At 56.0% G+C, this 17,734-nt stretch overlaps 4 protein-coding genes across 5 annotated transcripts in view; all 4 read left to right on the top strand.

Moving 5' to 3' along the window:
- Window positions 1–1,958, top strand: part of NDUFA11 (NADH:ubiquinone oxidoreductase subunit A11) — a 2,499-nt gene extending 541 nt beyond the window's left edge. The window contains exons 2-5 of the mRNA XM_085308548.1: window positions 197–215; window positions 260–352; window positions 539–661; window positions 1,766–1,958. Of these exons, the coding sequence (XP_085164674.1) occupies window positions 197–215; window positions 260–352; window positions 539–661; window positions 1,766–1,878 (348 nt within the window). The 3' untranslated portion in view covers window positions 1,879–1,958. The remainder of the gene's footprint in view (window positions 1–196; window positions 216–259; window positions 353–538; window positions 662–1,765) is intronic.
- A 1,260-nt stretch (window positions 1,959–3,218) lies between these two features.
- On the top strand, window positions 3,219–8,907 carry KLHL33 (kelch like family member 33). 2 transcript variants are annotated; one of them, XM_085308478.1, is made up of 5 exons: window positions 3,219–3,265; window positions 4,930–5,454; window positions 5,767–6,700; window positions 7,080–7,250; window positions 7,866–8,907. In XM_085308478.1, exons 2-5 carry the CDS (start codon window positions 4,935–4,937, stop codon window positions 8,416–8,418), a joined length of 2,178 nt encoding a protein of 725 aa, XP_085164604.1. In that variant the 5' UTR covers window positions 3,219–3,265; window positions 4,930–4,934; the 3' UTR covers window positions 8,419–8,907. The 2 variants fall into 2 exon arrangements, with proteins under 2 accessions (XP_085164604.1, XP_085164603.1); XM_085308477.1 differs by lacking the exon at window positions 4,930–5,454 and having other exon boundaries at window positions 3,238–4,625.
- A 1,021-nt stretch (window positions 8,908–9,928) lies between these two features.
- Window positions 9,929–16,478, top strand: GOLGA6L9 (golgin A6 family like 9). The gene is made up of 8 exons (XM_085308476.1): window positions 9,929–10,017; window positions 10,583–10,683; window positions 10,999–11,143; window positions 11,551–11,685; window positions 12,064–12,245; window positions 12,785–12,905; window positions 13,892–14,057; window positions 15,286–16,478. The coding sequence occupies exons 1-8, from the start codon at window positions 9,994–9,996 to the stop codon at window positions 15,369–15,371; spliced, it is 960 nt and encodes a 319-aa protein (XP_085164602.1). The 5' UTR covers window positions 9,929–9,993; the 3' UTR covers window positions 15,372–16,478.
- A 1,158-nt stretch (window positions 16,479–17,636) lies between these two features.
- LOC146593841 (SH2 domain-containing adapter protein F-like) overlaps window positions 17,637–17,734 on the top strand; it is a 3,645-nt gene continuing 3,547 nt past the window's right edge. The window contains exon 1 of the mRNA XM_085308547.1: window positions 17,637–17,664. Within this exon, the coding sequence (XP_085164673.1) occupies window positions 17,637–17,664 (28 nt within the window). The remainder of the gene's footprint in view (window positions 17,665–17,734) is intronic.

Raw genomic sequence — 17,734 nt, 5'->3', positions numbered from 1 at the left:
CGGCCCCGCGCCCCCGCCCGCCTCGCGCCCGCCGCCCTCGGCTCCCCCTCAGCGCGGCGGCTGCGGCGCGGCCTGTGAGGGAAGCGGCGCCGCGGCCGGTGCCGCCGCCTGAAACACTGCGCTGGAGATAACTGATAATCTCATGGTTTAGAGTTTGTGATTTTTTTTCCCTCCCCCGTAACAATTTCCCCCGTAGAAAGCGAAGGTTTCCCGAGGTACGTTACCGCGCTGCTCACGAGATCTCTGCTCTGCGTTGCAGGCCTGGTCGGCTCGGCCTATCGCATTATCCTGTTCCAGCCCAGCTCGGCCCTTGCTGCCGTGCAGATGGCGGCCACGGACAGCGTTACGATGGGTAAGCGGGGCCGGGGCCGCCCGCGTGGGGCGGCCGTGGCGGGCGGACACGGAGCCTGTAAGTGATTGAAAGCGGATCCAAATGCTTCAGTTTCCTGTCTGCGTCCTCCGAGAGAAACTCTTGAACAGCACCGTGCCTCTTAAAAACAGGTTCTTTGTATATAATAATTTTGCGTTTTCCTTACAGCTACCCTAGGGGCAGTGTTTGGCGTGACTACCTGCCTCAGCGCTCAGATCCGAGAGGAACCAGAGGATCCTTTGAATTATTTCATAGGAGGCTGTGCAACAGGAGCTATCTTAGGTGCAAGAGGTAAATTTCAATAAATATAGGAGTGAAAACATTTGTGGTTTTGAACTGTTCTTAACACTTTTAAATAAATGCTGTAAAGTTACCTGATGGTTAAATCTTCATGTGCAGGAGATCTAGCTCTTCACTTGTTTGGATACTCAAGGCTATATTCACTGAATATTATTTTAATGTACTCAAAACTTTATGTGCCACAGTGCTTTTTTATTTCTTTCTCTCTTTCTCTCTCTATATATGCATATATACATGCAGCCATATAAAAGTGACTGTAATAGACAATGAAATGAGCTATTTCTGAGTTTAAAAACTTTTATATTAGGGAAAATTGTAAAGCAGTCTTGATAGCAGGCCTGTCCAGTAAAAATCCATCACATTATGTGAATTCTTTTTCATGCTAATTCCATAGGTGCTCTACTGTACTAATACAGGTCTGCTAAGATTAGTACAGCTAGAGAAGGAGACCAAAGATAACATCAGGATGRTGTACAGAGTGAAAAGAGAGCTAACCCAGAGCTGCCAGTTATAATTACTATTTTTAATTTGAAATTGTAGAATGTGAGGGGTAAAAYAGTAGTGGGAATTCTTGTTTTCTTGGCAACATATGTGATTTATTTTGCAAGGAAAAGATAGTCTAACATATGCCTTGTGAATTCTTCATGCACTCTGAGGGATAAGCTATATCCTTCTGCTCTGTACATTGCTTATATGACACATTGTCAAGCTAGATTAGATCCTGCAGTATTTAGACAGCTCTTCTCTTTGGGCTTTTTCAGGCTCAGGTGTTAAAGGTTAAAGAGATTTTTAAGTTTTAAATTCCAGCAAAATAGAATTTATCCTTTTCCTATTTGCTGAGCTGATGGGAGTCTGAAGTGATGACTGTTGTTTTAGTCACTGAAATAAGCAATTTAAGATTCCATATGTAAGGAGATGGGGTGATGGATTATAGAACTTTCACATTTCAAACTGTAGACTGAACCATGAGTAAATGTAATTTAAAGAAATTTCTGTCAGCAGACAACATTACTCATGGTCAAGTGATGAAATTCCAGAGTCTGTCAAGATCTACTGCATTGTATTATTGCCATAATAGATTTTGTTTTTTTCCAGCCCACAGTTACATGACCGGAACCACTGCATGTTTAGGTTTTGGAATTACAGCTGCTTTAATGAAGATAGGTAAAAAGGAGGGCTGGAGGCTGACAGGACCTCCCAAGCTGTAAAGGTAGCGTTTCTTCCCTCCAAGTTATCTATTAAATGTTCTGTGTAATAAGATATTGTAATAAAGATATGATCAAATCAACAGTTGTCACTAAATTTTGACATCTTCCAGCTGTTCTTAGAGTGCTTTTGTGCTGGGGCTGAGATGCAAAAAAAGGTTTAGCGATTGGAAGATGACGCTTAGCTATGATGCTCCTGCTGAGAGCTTTTGTTCCAGCATAAGTCATTTTGCCTTTGTGTCTCCATATTGTGCACGTGAGCTTTAGAGGCAGAATAAGTGTTTTCAGTCTGTCTTCTTTTTTTTTTTTTTTTTTTTTTTTAAAAAAAAAGATAACATAGTTCTGGGTCCTGTGGGAATTTTTGACAGAGGTTGGGATGGCATCAATTAGAGTTTGGAATCAAAACTTTTGAAGATGTGTTTGAACCTACATTGTGGATGAGATCTCTGCTTCCCCTGGGACTAGAAATGAGGGGAAGGAGACATAGATTGCACAGGCCAGGTCTGCCTGCTCAAAGTTGGAGCAGGTTACTTAAAGCTTTGTCTGGTTGACAGGACAGCCTGCACATCCCACTCCCTCCCAGAGCTACCAGGGGACCCAGGTAGGATGGCAGAGGAGGAGACATAGCATCACACAGGGGACACTGTCATGGTCATGGCATGCTGTGCTGCTCCCCAGTGCACTTGTTCTTGGGGGATATCCCTGGGGGCATCACTAGGCTCCAAAACACCGAGGCCAGGGTTGGGAGTGGTCAGTCCCAACCTGGGGTGGTCAACCCCCTCTGAGTTGTGCACAGGGATCAGAGTGGGCCAAGAGGCTGGTGTTTCTGCACGTTCCTCAGCAGGAAGGCTAAGGGGCCTCAGGTTCTTTGGGGCTGGGGTCGGTAGSGCTGGGCCCTGGGGCTCGGGAGCACGACAGGCTGTGGAGAGGGAGCAGGAGAGCATGGATGTGGTGGTGCTGGTGTMTTGCTGCTCTTCATCCCAAAGGTTTTATCAGGTGGCCTTGTTCACCGTGGGCTCTCGTGTGRCTGTGAGTCAGGTCTAGGGTGGGATGATGGGCTGGAGACCCCCTACAGGACCTGCCCAGGCCTCTGTGCTCAGGACAGCCCAGGGTGTACGGCCCTCTGGTCCCTGCCTGCACTTCCTTGCTGCCTCAGAGGAGGGAAAACTCGAGCAGCTCCCTTTGCTCCCTCTCCTTGCAATTCGCCTGTCCTCAGGGAACCCAGGTGTCCAACCCACTCCCATCATGAGGTAACCCAAGCCCTGGGCCCTCCCTCCATCCTGGGCCTGTCTCAGCACCCAGGCGTCAGGGTCACGTGTCCAAGTGAGGCTATAATTACCCAGACACATTCCTTGGGGGTCATGGGAGCTTCCAGGAGCTGGGACAGGCGGTAAGGGGGACAGAATACATGACACACCGCGCGGCACACGACATGGCACACAACGCACAACACAACGCGACATGCCACGCGGCGCGGCACACACAGCAGTGCAGCAGGTGACACAACCGGCAATACACACGGCAGCACTCGGAGTGACACACAGCGTGGCACAGCACAACGCGGCAAGTAACGCAAAAGCGCAGCACACAATAGGACACAACCGGCAACAAGCAACACAGGACACAACATAAGAGATGTGAAAATGCAACATGAAATGCAATAAAGAAAATTACACGAGAGGACRTGCTGCTTGATACTGTGCAACACCACAAAATATACATGGAGAAGACAACACAGTGTGCAGCTCAACACGGCATAACACAGCATGCCACACACAAAGCAACACAATAAACAATGCAAGAGGGCTCACAACCGGACACGCACCACCACAAGCACAATGTGCGGTGTGACGCATCATAGTATGCGGGGTTCAAGAGATGACGCGCACCAAGCAACCCAGCACGACAGGCCAGAGAGCGCACAACTCAACACACAAGATGCGAGACAACAGTCAGCGTAACATAACACAACRTGCACTACAACGTGCAACACACCACGCTGCAACACCAAAGACTTCACAAAACGATTCAACAGGCAATGCAAGACACAACAGCACAATTCTGACAGTCCAGCGTACAGTAGGCAACATGACCACCAACACACATGCAATCTTGCCACACCACCACGAGAGCACAGCTCTCACCCTGACTGCACGCACARGGTGTAACATGCATGTGCACACACACACACGCACAATCTGCCTATCACACAACAGAGGGGACAACACAATGTACAGCGCACACAGCAAAACACAGGCAGCACAACACAACAGTCGGTGCGATGCAGTCGCCAGCCCAACGCGCAGCCCAACAGCAGCCGGCACAAGACAAGACTGCACACTCGGCAAACGCACAGGCGCAGCACAAGAAACACGAACTACAGGCGCCACAACACCCCCAGACACGCAGCAGTCAACGCAGCAGAGAAGAACCAGCACACAACCCAGCTCCCCCATTGACGGCACGTGCACCCACGGAGCACCCACCGCGTGGCACGCCTGGCCCACGGGAGGGTGGCGGTGGGGTTGAAGCAGGGCGAGTGGAGCGGGCGGCTTCCCTGCGGAGCAGCGCGTGGGCTCTGGGAGCATCCCGTGGGCTCAGCCATGGGGCAGAGGCTTTGCCTGCGGCTTTGACTGTGGAGCGGTGGCTGGGGGCAGCGCTTTGTGGCTTCGGCTATGGGGCAGAGGCTTTGATGGAGGACACCGAACTCAGCTTTGGGCACTGGCTTTTGGTTGGGGCAGCAGCTTCAGGTATGGAGCCGAGGCTTTGGCTATGGATCGGTGGCTTCAGCTGTGGTGTAATATCTTGGTTATGGAGCAGAGGGTTCAGTTATGGGGCAGAGGCTTTGACAGGGCAATAGGAATGGGGCAGTGGCAGGGCCTAGCGGCCTCGGCTACGTGGTGGAGACTTTGGTGATGGATCCAGTGGTTTTTGCTTTGGGACAGTGCCAGCAGCGGGACCCAGTGTCTCCAGCCATAACTTCTGCTAYGGGGCAAGGGCTTTGGCTATAGGAATGACACCCTGACCCCCCTCACCCCCAATGTGTTCCCACAGGCAAGATGTGGGTTGCAGAGGGYCCAGCCCGAAATCAATGGCACCTGTGGGATCGGGCCCACGCCGGACGCTTCCTGGCCGTGGCTGACCACCTCCGCGCCGCCGGACAGCTGGTGGATGTGGCTGTGGGCCCAGAGGGTGATGTGGCCCATGCTGTGGTCCTGGCCTCCGTCAGCTCCTTCTTCCTCCATTTCCTGGAGAGCAGGACCAGAGAGCTGCCCCATGGCTCCCTGCCCCACATCCCCCTGCCAGCAGGGGCCACACCTTGGGGCTGGCGGGCTGTGCTTGCCTTTGCCTATGGGGGAGCCCTGCCCAAAGGCAAAGAAAAGGAGGTRGAAGAGGCTGCCCAGGCCCTGGGGGCCCCCCGGGTGATGGCTGCCTGTGCCCCACAGCTGGAAGGTAACCCCCAGACAGCTCCCGAGCCCCTGGAGGAGCAGTGGGAGACGTTAAGGTCCATGAGGCAACTCCATGCCAGTGGCTTGGGCTGCGACCTCCAATTCCAGGCAGGAGATGAGATCATTCCAGGTGAGCTAGGTACCTGGGTCCTCYGGGAGGGGGCTGAAGGGAATGGGGTGACAGAGTATGCCTGGACACCTAGGTCCCTTGGTGGGGGGGGCTGGGGGTTGGGGATGGTGGTAAATGCTGGGAGTCCCCAGTGCTTGGTTGCAGGTGAAGTCCTGGATGTGGAGCTGGAGGTACCCAGATGATCGGTCCCCTTGGGGGGGGGCCTTGAGGGTGGAGAGGGTTCCCGGGTTGGGTGGCTGTGAGGTGCAAAGGGCAGTGCCAGGATACCTGGATCTCCTGCTGCCTCCACACTGTTTCCTCCCTTCCGCTTAGTTCAGCGCCTGGCCCTGAGCTGCTCCTGTGACTTCTTCCGGGCCCTCTTCACCTGTCCCATGCGGGAGGCGGCCCACAATCCCGCAACCCCACTGGCCACAAGGCTGTCCCCAGCCGAGCTGCACCTCCTCCAATCTTTCGCCTACACAGGGGCTGTGGCAGGGCCATGGCCCACAGTCCTGGAGGCGGCCGAGACCTCCCTGCGCTACCAGGCCTGGGGGCTCCTCACACTCTGCCTAGATGTTTTCACCCGTTGCCTGACCCCAGAGACTGGCCTGGATGTGCTGGCCTTTGCCATGGACTATGGGCTGGCCCATGTACGCCGTGTAGCTGAGGACTTCATCTTGGCTACTTTCCCCAGTGTGGCGGCCACGCCAGCCTTCCTGGACCTTCCTGCACACATTCTCATCCGCCTCCTCCGCTCTGACTCCCTCAATGTCCTCCACGAACTAGAAGCCTTGGAAGCAGCATCCCGGTGGCTCGTGGCCAATGGAGGTGGTCAAAACAATCAAGCTGAGGAGGTCCTGTCCTCTGTTCGCTTTGCCCTCATGTCTGGCCAGGAGCTGAAGAAGGTCCCATCAGTGGCTGCAGGAGCAGCTAACCCAGGGCTTCTCCACCAGCTTGTGGTCTCAAGTTTGGCCCCCACGGCCCGCCTGCCATGCCGTGTGCGCTCATGGCCAGAGGTGCTGGTGGTCTGCGGTGGAGACACACTGACAACTGACACAGCTGCCCGGAAGCCCAGCAGGCATCTCTGGTTTGCCCACCGCTATCTCAGTGCTGTGGGGCTGGTGAAGCAGGTGGAGTGGCGGGCTCTGGGACACTTCCCTGACGGCCCACGCTTCCGCCATGCTGTYGCTGTGATTGGCAACGTTCTCTACATCCTGGGTGGGAAGCACTACTAYGGGGTCCGTGACACCCTGGCTAGTGTCTACAGGTGAGGGCTATGGAGGACCTAGAGGTGCCATGTAGCACCAAGACTTTGTGGGATCAAAACAGGTGTTGGGAGACCTAGAGGTTCCACATGGCCCCAAGACATCATGAGACTGCAATTGATCAAGCAGCCTCAAGGCATTCTGGGACTGGATGGCTGTAGACTGGGAGGTTCCTGTCCTCCTGGAGCCTGCCTACTCCGGGTGATTCAGTATGGGATTTATTAAGAGTGGGGCAGGGAGGTTCCCACCTAGAGATGTCCTGTGGCCTCAGGACATTATAGCATTGGCTGCTTGTGGGTGGGATGTTGCCCTCAGCAATTTGAACATCACATCCTGGTGCTGTGGGTAACAGCTCTCCTCCCCTTTGCCTCTCAACCTCAGATATCAGCCYATGGAGGACTCCTGGGAGCACCTGACCAGCATGGCCTGTGGGCGGAGCTACTTCGCAGCTGTGGCACTTGGGGGTTTCATTTATGCCCTGGGGGGCAGCTCAGAYGAGCGCTACTGCATGGACGCTGTGGAGTGCTATGACCTGGCCACTGACACCTGGAGGTGAGGCCTCTCCACACAGACACCTGCCTTCCTCTCCCCTAGCAGCCCYTCGAGTTGGACAGTGGTGCCCTGATCTTTGGGTCACTGGCCAATGTTGTTCCTCCAAAGGAGAATGGACCATGGGTTGCCTAACAGCAGCTTTGGGGGGAGATCCAYTGGGTGTTGGACTGACTGTGTCCTTTGAGGTTCATTGGGTGCTGGCCAGTGATGCCCACTGGGTCATGAATGAGTTTTTGGCCAGCGGTATTCACTGGAAATCTCTTGGCCATCTACTAGTGGGAGGAATCACTTGAATGTCTACCAGCAATGCCCACTGGGTGCTGGCCAGTGTTGCTCCTAGAGAGTCCATCACATGTTGACCAGTGTTGCCCTTTGAGGGAGTCTATGGCGGATTGACCAGCGGTTGGGTAACGATGCCTATTGGGAATCAAGTGTTCTCCAGTGTTGCGCACTGGGGGCTCATCAGCGGTTGGTTAACACTGCTCGTTGATCATTTGATGGATCCATGGCTAGCAGTGTTTGCTGGGGATATCCTGGGCAGGCAGTTATGATGGGGTAGTCCCGCTTAACCTGCCCCCTCCACTCCCATCTCTCTCTCTCTCTCTCTTTCCTCAGGAGGTGCCAGCCATTGCCAGTGGCTCTGTGTGGACACGCAGCTTGTGCCCTGGATGGTGCCATCTATGTGTCGGGYGGGTGTGACGAGGCATGCCGATGCCAGGCATCCCTGCTGCGCTATGCCCCGGGTGCACCCGCCACGCTCCTGGCCCCCATGAATGGTGAGCGAGCTGGCCACATCATGGAGGAGGCAGGTGGGCAGCTCTATGTGGCTGGGGGGTTGTGCCGGCGAGATGGGCAGACAGGCTACAGTGACCAGCTGGCCTTTGAGGTCTACAGCCCTAGCCTGGATTCGTGGGTTCTCCTCAGCCCCTTGCCCCATGCCCATGTAGGGGGGGGCGCGGCTGTTCTGGGGGGGGAACTGATCATCCTGGGAGGCTACAGTCATGAGACGTACCAAGACACCCACTTGATTCATGCCTACCAGCCGGGCAGCAGGCGCTGGATCACCCGGGGCACCTTGCCCCATGCCTATACTGACTTCCGGGCCTGTGTCCTCACTGTACCCGCTGCCTTGCGTGGCCCTGACCCCCTGGGGGACCCATCGAGATGATCCAGTGACCCCCAAAACATTTAGGGGGACCTGAAAAGCTCCCTAACCCATACTGTGGTCCCCATGTAGCTTCCATAGGCATCCCAATGAGGCTAAAGGCCCCCAGACCTCTTCCTCAGGAGCAGGGTCCCATTGTAACATCTGGTGCCCCCTCTACCTCCCCAGTACTTGCGGGATTTCTAAACTACCTTCCACTGGGAGTCCCAATAGGCCMACCCCCAACAGTATTGAGACACCTCTGTGGCACCTTTGGGAACTCCCATCGGGCAGAGGGACCCTCTTTTTGCCACCCAGGGTCCCCCAGGATGCCTAGTATCCCCCCAGTACTGGGAATGAATCCCTGGAAAGCACCTATGGGCACTTCCCAGTGCAACCCAGTGCCCCCAGGGGTATTCATGAGGTTCCCCCTCCCTGCTCAAGCCCTTCACTAGGAGCTGGGGAACCCCCAGTTTCCTCAGACTCTTGGAATGAATAAAAGTGGCTCCTGAATTGCCTGACTGGATCTCGTTCTCACTGCTAAAGGACCCAGGTGACCAGATGCTCCTCACAAGAAGCAAGAGGAGAGCAGGAGGAGACTAGCTGTCTGAATGTCCTGGGTGGGCAGGGGGCAGAGGGCATCAGGACTGCTTGGGTTTCCGGGTCCCTGCAGACTGGGCAGTGGAGTGGATCAGGGCTCCTGGATGTCTTGGGCAGGGAGAAGGTTTCTGAGGGTGGCCCAGGGAATTCAAGATACCAGGGTCCCAGGGAGGGCAACAGTGACTGAAGAACTCTACAGGCTCACATGGGCTCGTACCTGGCTCCAAGGCTCCTATAGGCTCGTGATGGCCTCTGAGGGCTTGTAGGGACCCCTAAGGCCTGTATGGGACAACGTATGGGACGACACAAGCCCGTACAAGCCCACAGAAGCCCACATGAGCCTCTACGAGCCCGTACAGGCCAGCATGAACCTACACGAGCCTGCAAAGGCCGGCACAAGTCGGTATGACCCCACAGAGGCTCGCATGAGCCCATATTAGCCCACAGAGGCTGGCACAAGCCCATACGACCCCACAGAGGCCCACACAAGCCTGTATGAGCCTGTAGAGGCTGGCACAAGCCTGTACGAGCTCACTCCAGGCTCATGCAAGCCTCTACGGGCTCACACACGCTTACCCTAAGCCCTACGGACTCCATGGGCTTGTGCAGACCTGTGTCATGCGCGGCGGGCTCCTATGGGCTCGCACAGGCCTGTGCCAGGTTCTACAGGCTTGTATGGGCTGGTCCCCACAGCCCGGACTGGTCCATATGGCCCGGACTGGTCCCCACGGCCCGCCCCGGCCCCCTCCCCCCGCCCCGGAACGCTCCTCTCAGGCCGCCGCGCGCGCACGGGCTCTCGGAGTGGAGCGCAGGGCCCGCGGCGCTGTGGGCGGGGCTGGATGACAGGCAGAGGAAAGAGCCAATAGTTTTCCCCGGCAGCGGCGCTCTCACCAGTGATTGGAGGCAGGGGGCGGGGTCTCCTTGCAGGAAGTTGCGGGGTCGCGCGGGTGGGCGGTTGCTGGGTCGGGTCGCGCGGGTGTGTGAGGGGGGAGCGCAGCCATGTCGGAGCGGAAGGTTTTGAACGTGAGTTGGGGGGGAGAGGGTCGCGGTGGGGCTCCGGTCGGTGGAGGTCCTGCGTTGGGGGTTCCTGGTCAGTGCAGGGGGCCCTCGGGGTAGAGGTGCTCGGTTTAGGGGTCCTGGGGGGGGGTCTGTGGGGGTGCTCAGGCTGGGGGTCTCGGGGAAGGCCCTTGATCGGTGGGGAGGTCCCTAGCCCTGGGGGGGGGGGGTTCCCTGATCGGTGTGAGGGAGCTCAGGCTCACAGGGATTCGGGAGGGGTGTCTCAGGCTGCTCGTGGCTCCCAGGCAGAGCAGGAGGTGGTTGGGGGGGGTCACTGGCCTGGGGTTCCTGGCTGCGTCTAGAGGGGCTGCTTGGGGCAAGGGGAAATCTGGAAGGGGTGTTGTGGCTGGGCTGGCTGGGCCTGGGGCTCTGTSTAACTGGGAGAAGAATGCATGAAGTGTTGAGGATTTTGGAGTGTGGGGAGGGCAATTACAGGGATTGAAATGGCAAGTGGGAGCCTCCCTGCCACAGTTCTCACTCCTTTGGGTACATCAGCACCCAGCACATGCACATTTCTGCTCTGTTCCTGTAGAAATACTACCCGCCGGACTTTGATCCTGCTAAGATCCCAAAGCTCAAACTCCCAAAGGACCGTCAGTATGTGGTGCGGCTCATGGCTCCCTTCAACATGCGGTAAGAGGGGTGATGCTGCTTGGAAGGAAGCAGCTGTAGAAGAGGGGAGTTTGCTTGGGAATTTTTAGCTTACATACAGAGTGGAGGAGCTGCTGTTAGAGTTGTCATGTTTTAGGAGAAAAGGAGGAAGGGAGGAGGGAACAGAAGTTGAGGGTGATTTGGGGGGATTYTTTGAAGAGTAGGTACTGAATTTAGAAAGGAAAAAAGAACTATTGCTTAGAACRTAGGCTGATAGGGCCTGAAAATCACTTGGACTTTTCTAGGTCTTTTTRTTCTCTTCTTTTGATGTGTTATGGACTTCTCTTTTTCTTTTAGATGCAAGACGTGTGGTGAATACATCTATAAGGGGAAAAAGTTTAATGCTCGTAAGGAGACTGTTCAGAATGAGGTGTACTTGGGACTTCCCATCTTCCGCTTCTACATCAAGTGCACACGTTGCTTGGCAGAGATCACTTTCAAGGTGAAGTTTCTTTGGGTGGTTCTGTATTTTCTGGGCTCCTGGTTTCTGGGCAGGCTGCAGGGTCTGCAGGCCGAGCACTGGAAACGAGGGTTAGCTAGCCCTATGGGGAAGGGGTATCCCAGCAAAGACGGAATCAGAGTGTATGCTCTCTGATGTCCCTTCCCTTCTCGTAGCAGTTTGTAGCCCTGAAATGTCTCGCCCATCGCATGGGCAGAGCACAGTAGCAAATCATCTATAGGAGAGGCAGGGGTGTAGGTGATTGCCTGCCTATGATATGAATGAAACAACACGGATCAAGAAAACACTCACGTGTGGCTCTGGGAGTAGCACTTAGATGTTTGTAGATRGTAGAATGCCTGGAACAGGATTCCTCCAGTACAATGATTTCACTTCTTCTGTATCTGTAGACAGATCCTGAGAACACAGACTACACCATGGAGCACGGGGCCACTCGCAACTTCCAAGCTGAGAAACTCTTGGAGGAAGAAGAGAAGAGAATGCAGAAGGAGAGGGAAGATGAAGAGCTAAACAATCCTATGAAGGTACAGAACATGCTCCTCTCTGCAGAACACAAACTTCCCAACCTGTTCCAGCTGGTTTTCCCTCACAGAGCAGGTGACTTCTTGTAGCTGTTGACTTAGTTCTTCAGGCTCCTGAGGTTTTGCTGTGCTGCAGAGCAGTCCTTGGAGCCAATACAAACAGACAGGAGCCAATTCTCTGCTCCTATGGGGTTTTCTCCCATGCTGGAGCTTGTGACAGTTACAGTTTACCCCTATCATGCACATTAAGRCATGAAAATTAGGTTGATGACCTTCTTAGTGCTTTCTGCACTGTACTTGGTGTAGAGGCTGTGTCAGACCTTGCTGGTGGGCCCTGCCACCTCATGTAAGCTTGGCTTCCCCCTCCTCTTCCTCACTCAGGTCCTGGAGAACCGAACCAAGGACTCCAAGCTGGAGATGGAGGTTCTGGAGAACCTGCAGGAGCTCAAGGAGCTCAACCAGCGCCAGGCAAATGTGGACTTTGAGGCCATGCTGCAGCAGTACAAGGAGTATGAGGAGGAGCAGAAGCGCAAGGAGCAAGAGGAGGATGAGCAAGAGATGAAGTGAGTGGGCTGGAAGTGTTCCTGGGTGTGTGAAACCAGCTGACCTGGCCCTGGCCAGGAGGGGCTGCATTTTGCTCTCTCCTTAGCTCCTTGAGGGCCCTCAAGTGAGGGAGCTAAGGGAGACACATTGCTTGAAGGGCCTGAGTTCATAGGAGCTAGATCGGTGGGATGTTATCCTGATTGGGCTGTGAGGAGATTGGGGACAGTTTGTCGTGAGTGTTTGGGGAGGGGAGAGAAATGCATTTGATGGAGGTAGTGGGGTTAAGCATCTCCCCGGTGGAGCAATCAGGGCTGCTGCAGGGGCCTGATTCCCCTTGAAGGAGCCTCTTCATGAGATCTCAGTGCTATCAACCTTCAGGTGCTCATTCTAAAGAGGTAACTTCTTAAAAAGCACCTGAGAAGCTGTGTCCTGCCTGAGCTGCTGAATTCCAGCTCCTCCCACAACAGAGAGTGCAGGCACTGAGCCCAGCCAGCGCCACTGCTCACGTGGTGATGTGGAGCTGGCTCTAACCCGCTGCATGGGGCCCCTCTTCTTGCAGAGCGATGCTGGAGCAGGCCCAGAACCGGCGGCTACTGGTCGACTCCGACTCTGATGAAGAGCCTGCTAAAGTCCACGCAAAGCCAGTGGCAAAAGTTAAACCTACAGACATCCTTCAGGAGGTGAGGGTGGGGACAGAGCCTTTCCCACTGCCACGTCTCCTCCCCCAACCCAAAACTGCTGTGCTGCGTGGCTGTGTTGTCCCTTCTGTCCCTGCTCTGTGTAGAGGCTAGAGTCCTAATGCTGGTCATGCATGAGCAGCTTACAAATCTTATGTCCCTGTGTGCTGGACTGAAATGAGAGAGGGATCAGCTGGTGATTTTAGTCTGTATCTGCTGAAAAAGGAGATGGTCTCGGCTGGGAGRGAGTTGCCCCCTGCCCTTGCTGGGRACATGGCTACRTTTTTCTTTGCATCTCGGAAAGGWTGTGCTCGCCAGTGCTTTGGTCGTCCCTCAGGCATGATTTCACCACTCTGGAAAATCAGCAGCAGTGAAACAAGTGCCTGGGACAGCCTCTCCTTCAGTTCTGTTCTGCTTTATGTTGGAGATAGACCGGACAAAAGAGCTTTCAGTGCTCGGCTTCCAGGGGAGGGATTATCCCTACAGACAGGCCCCCTAGCACTGTCGTTTTTTGATGTCGATCTGTGTCTGTTGGGACCTCTGTCTATTCGGACGAATCAAAGCTGCCTTGTTCCTAAGCTGGGCTGGGGTTAATCTGAGCAATGTTCCCTGGCCCAGCACTAATCTGCAGCCCCAGAGAGTTTGATTTTAGTGACTGGACCACCTGCAGGCATGCAGTCCTGGTTGGACAGCCCTATGACGTGCATCAGGCCCCTCATTATCCGAGGGCTGTTCAGTGACTCTGCTAGCCTAGATCTAACTGTCACAGGCAATGGGACGTTCATCTCCCASGGCTATTCTGCAGCTGTTTACATCCACGCTAGCTATCCGTGTTGTTTGTCTAACTTGTGCTAGTCACCCTGGGGGAGGATGCATCCCTTGGCTGCTCCAGGAGGCTTTCCCCACATCTCTTGCTCTTTTCTGTTTTCCTGCAGTCTGTGCTGCAGTCCTCCTCCCCATCCACCTAATGCCCCTGTTCCCCTCCACAGGACCCCCAGTCCCAAGCTAAGAAGTTGAAAACTGAAAGCTGGGAACGGAGCGTGGGCACGTTGAACAGCAAACCCCAGCTAGCCAGGCTGGTGACAGTGAGGAAGCTGAAGCCAGGTGACACCCTGGCTAATGGGACAGAGAAGCAAGGCACTGCAGCCAGCACTGGTAACTGCCATCCTGGGGATCGGACTTGCTTGTCTGAGCTGAGTGACTGGGGAGGGATCTGGCAGTGCCAAAGTGGCATTTAGCCCTGCATCGTCTTCAGAGCCTGAAYGCGCTCAGGTCAAGTCTTTGTTGTGGGACAGATGTGACCATGGTGGTGTAGGAAGGGGGATTGTCCTTGTTTCCAGGAGACCATGTAGCACCTAATGTACTAGAGGGAGAAGAGGTTCCTTCCTAGCCTTTGGCAGCAAGCCAGGACCTTGGAGACACTGGCAGGGTCATAAGCTTCAAAACAGCTTTTTAGTGCTCAGATATAATTCTGGGAACCATCACAGTAGTGAGATATGATTGCAACAGCAAGAAAATTGCTCTGGTTTTGGGCTCTCTTTTAAAACCTACCAAATTTGGGAATTGAATACTTCCAAAGACATGAAAACAAGCAGACAGGCTTTCTAACACCTCATAGTTCACTGCCCTAGGAAGGCAGAGGGCCTGTGGGTTTGAGGAAGGACCTGGTAAATTTATCGACTGGGCTGATTCAGTAGTTGGCTTAGGAAGCCCCTCTGCCCTGAGGGAACCCCTGGGGAAAGACAGCTCTGTATTTGCCCCTTCTCTTTGTATTCTTTGTGCAGCCACCTGCTCCTGGCTGCTGTCAAGGTCTGTTCAGCCCCGACTGTGCTGGAGTCCTTCAAGGACTCGGCTCGAAGCTGGCACGGGGTGCTCTGCCCACAATGCTGCTGCATGCTTGCAGCTGGCAGCTTGCATAGCTGAAACCAAGAGCTGGCTTCTCTCTTCCTCTCCAGTGGCTGAAWCCTCCCTGGTGGTGTGATGGGGAGAAGAGCAGCTGGGCACACTCCCCTCCCAGCGCCGCTCATTTAGGGAGAGGGTTTTGCAAACCTTGGGCTAACCTTGCTGCTTCCTCCCTGTTGCCACAGGGCAGTGATGAGAGGCTGCAGCTGAGGAGGTGCCGGGGGAGTGGGGAAGGGAGGGTGCGGGATCTCCTTGTCTGCCCATTTTAACCTTGTTGTCCTCATTGAGATTCAGGCCAGGGGATGAGACACTGCTCGGACTCCCGCTCCCAGTGCCTCGACTCCAGCCGTGCGCAGCTGCCTGCGGCTTGCGAGCACGGCAGGCTCGTGGTTCTGTGCGKGCGGTTGAGCTGAGCCCAGGGGGTTTGCCGGCGGCAAGGAGGGCTGTACCTGACAGTGTGCGCTCTCTGCTTGGCTTCCAGGCTCGTTTCCCACAGCAACGGGCACCACGTCCTCCCTCGGCTTGTTGGGGGCGTACGTGGACAGCGAGGACAGCGCGAGTGACTGACGCGCAACCGAGCCGTGGCTGAGAGTGAGGATTGTGGGCTGTTCCTCCCCTCCCACTTCACAGCCAGCCCAGCACCGAGCTGGCACCGCTGCGTTCAGGCCCCAGCGGGGTTTCCAGGCCGCCTGGCCATCTGGAGTCCCGGCGTCTCCATGCAGGGAGCACTGGCGTGTGTAGCCATCCTGCAAGGGAAATGCTGTGCACTGGAGAACGCCACCCTCGCCCAAGCTCTGCCTTGCCAGACCACAGCAGCTGTCACCAGTTAACAGCACCAGCAAGCTGAACACAGGGTGGACTGGATAAACAGCTTCCTCTTACGAGGGTATTGCCGTTCGGTTGCAGCGAGTGAAGCGCCCCGATGCTCTCCCAGGCTGGCTGTGCGCAGCCTCAGCTTCCAGGCAGCCCCAGGGAGCGTGCTGTGTCCCAGCCCTGCTCCTGTGATGGGTCCGCGAGTCCCAGGGCCTGCCTGGACAGTGCACTTTCAGTTTTGCAGCTCCCTACTGTCCTCTCCCCTGCTCTGGCTTTCCCTGTGCAAGACTGTGTGACTCACCAGCCCTCCAGCTGCCAAAAAGGAATCCCAGGGCCTTTCTCCCTTCCTGCCTTGTGTCTTTGGGAGCAAGGGGAAGGCAGGAGCTCAACATCCCTCTTTTGCCAGTGAAACACCCCCCTCTGCTCCTCTAGCCAGGGGTGTCTCCTGCCCCTCCACCCCCCTTCACATGGGGCTCTTTTCCCTCCTGTTGCCCCCTTCGGAAGGGAGCCTGAGTTCCCCTGTTATTTCTCTGCTGGATGAGATGCCAAATGCTGCAGCACTTAACCTGGCGTGGCCCCCCAGGCCTCTTCTGCTGCCAGAGTTAGGCTCAGTTCTACTGCTGTCCTGGAATCAGGTCCCTGCACTGGCTGGGTAGAGACACCTGCCCTGCTTATCTAGATAGTTCTGGCCCTCACAGGGGAGGACAGCAGAGCTGGGGGGGTCCAGCCAAGGGCTGGGGACCCCTCCTGCAGCCCAGCTGCTCCCACCYGCTCTGTGCTAAAGTCATCTCTGCTCCTGGCGGTCAGGGAGCAGTTGGGTTTCCTCCCCTCACAGCCAGGTAATAAAGTGGATTTGTCGGAGCCTGTTGGTTCTTCATCATCTTCTGTTCCGTGGAGTGGCCRTTTGTCCCCAGGGCAGGGGGAGATGCAGAGTTTGTCCTACCCTCACGCGTGTCGGGGCGAGGGGAGCCCCGAGGACCCTGCCTGGTGATGGAGCTGGAGAGGGGGTCTGCACACCCCTGGCTCGGCCAGACTGGCCCGCGGAGGGGGAGCACGTGGCGCCCGTCTGCCCCAGCTGGGCCTGGACCTGGGGCTCTCCTTTCTCTTGTTCTAACTCATGTTTGCTAATGTGCCTACTGTCCCTGGGCTCCTAGTCAAGACGCCCACCCTAATTAACGAGCCCTGATTAACCCACACTTAGATCCTTACATGGGGCTCTCTGGTGTGGGTTGCTGGGCCAGGGGGGCTGGGGCAGCCAGCATTTATAGGAGCAGGAGATAAAAGGCATCCCTCCCCCCCCTCCAGCCCCAATCCTGCTGCACTGGTGGCAATTAGCATTCCTTGCACGTGCATTTTAATTAGCTTCTTCAAATATTAATGGTGGATCTTGGGCTCTGGCCTTGGGATTTGCGTGTGATGAGATCTGTCAACAGTAGTTTTGCGAGACCGGCAGAATGCATCCTTGCTCCTACGTGTGCCCCTAGGCACACGCGTGCCCCCCGCTCCGTCCTAGCTGCCACGTGTGCCCCCCGACAGCACCCCGGCTCCGTCCAGAGCCCGGCCGTGCGCCTGGGACAGACCTTTGTTCTGGGAAGGGACAATAAGAGAGGCCGAGCTGGGGCCAGGGACCCCCCCCAGCCCTCCTGGCCCCTCAGGGTGGACCCAAACCTGAGCTCCTAGACCCCAAATCCTGGGGAGGGCTGAGAGGGGGAGGCAGAGCCTCCTGCTCCTGAGAACCAGCTCCCCTGAGGTTGGGGGGTGCTGGGGGCCCTGCRGCAGCTAAAGGTCCCCAAAACGTTCCTGGAGCTGGTGGGGGGCCAGCCGGGACCCCCCGGGGGCTCAGCCCCCCAGCCTTTTCTCCATGCTCCTGCAGCTGGGGAAGTGCCGGTGTCCGGGGGTACCGGAGCAGGTTCCCTCCACCCCCCCCCCTACAGCCAGAGCACCCTGGGGGGTCCCAGCCACCCCCATCCCAGTGTCCCTCCAGGGGGGCCTAGTGCCCCCCCCCGTATCCACATCCCGATGTCCCCTGTCCCGGTCCCCCGGCTCGGTACCCGCCCAGTCCCGGAGGCCCCGTCCCGGGGTCCCTCACCTCGGTGCCCCCATTCCGGTGCCCCCCC

This window comes from Rhea americana, unplaced genomic scaffold (genome assembly GCF_003343005.1).
Source record: "Rhea americana isolate MKP2758 unplaced genomic scaffold, rheAme1 scaffold_278, whole genome shotgun sequence".
NCBI classification, from domain to species: domain Eukaryota; kingdom Metazoa; phylum Chordata; class Aves; order Rheiformes; family Rheidae; genus Rhea; species Rhea americana.
Note: the sequence above shows the minus strand (reverse complement) of the source record. Positions and strands in the feature narration are given on the sequence as shown.

Coding starts and splice junctions, on each gene's coding strand:
- GOLGA6L9 (XM_085308476.1), top strand. CDS start 9,994: ATGTCGGAGCGGAAGGTTTTGAAC. Junction 10,018..10,582: donor CGGAGCGGAAGGTTTTGAAC/GTGAGTTGGGGG, acceptor CTGTTCCTGTAG/AAATACTACCCGCCGGACTT. Junction 11,686..12,063: donor AGCTAAACAATCCTATGAAG/GTACAGAACATG, acceptor TTCCTCACTCAG/GTCCTGGAGAACCGAACCAA.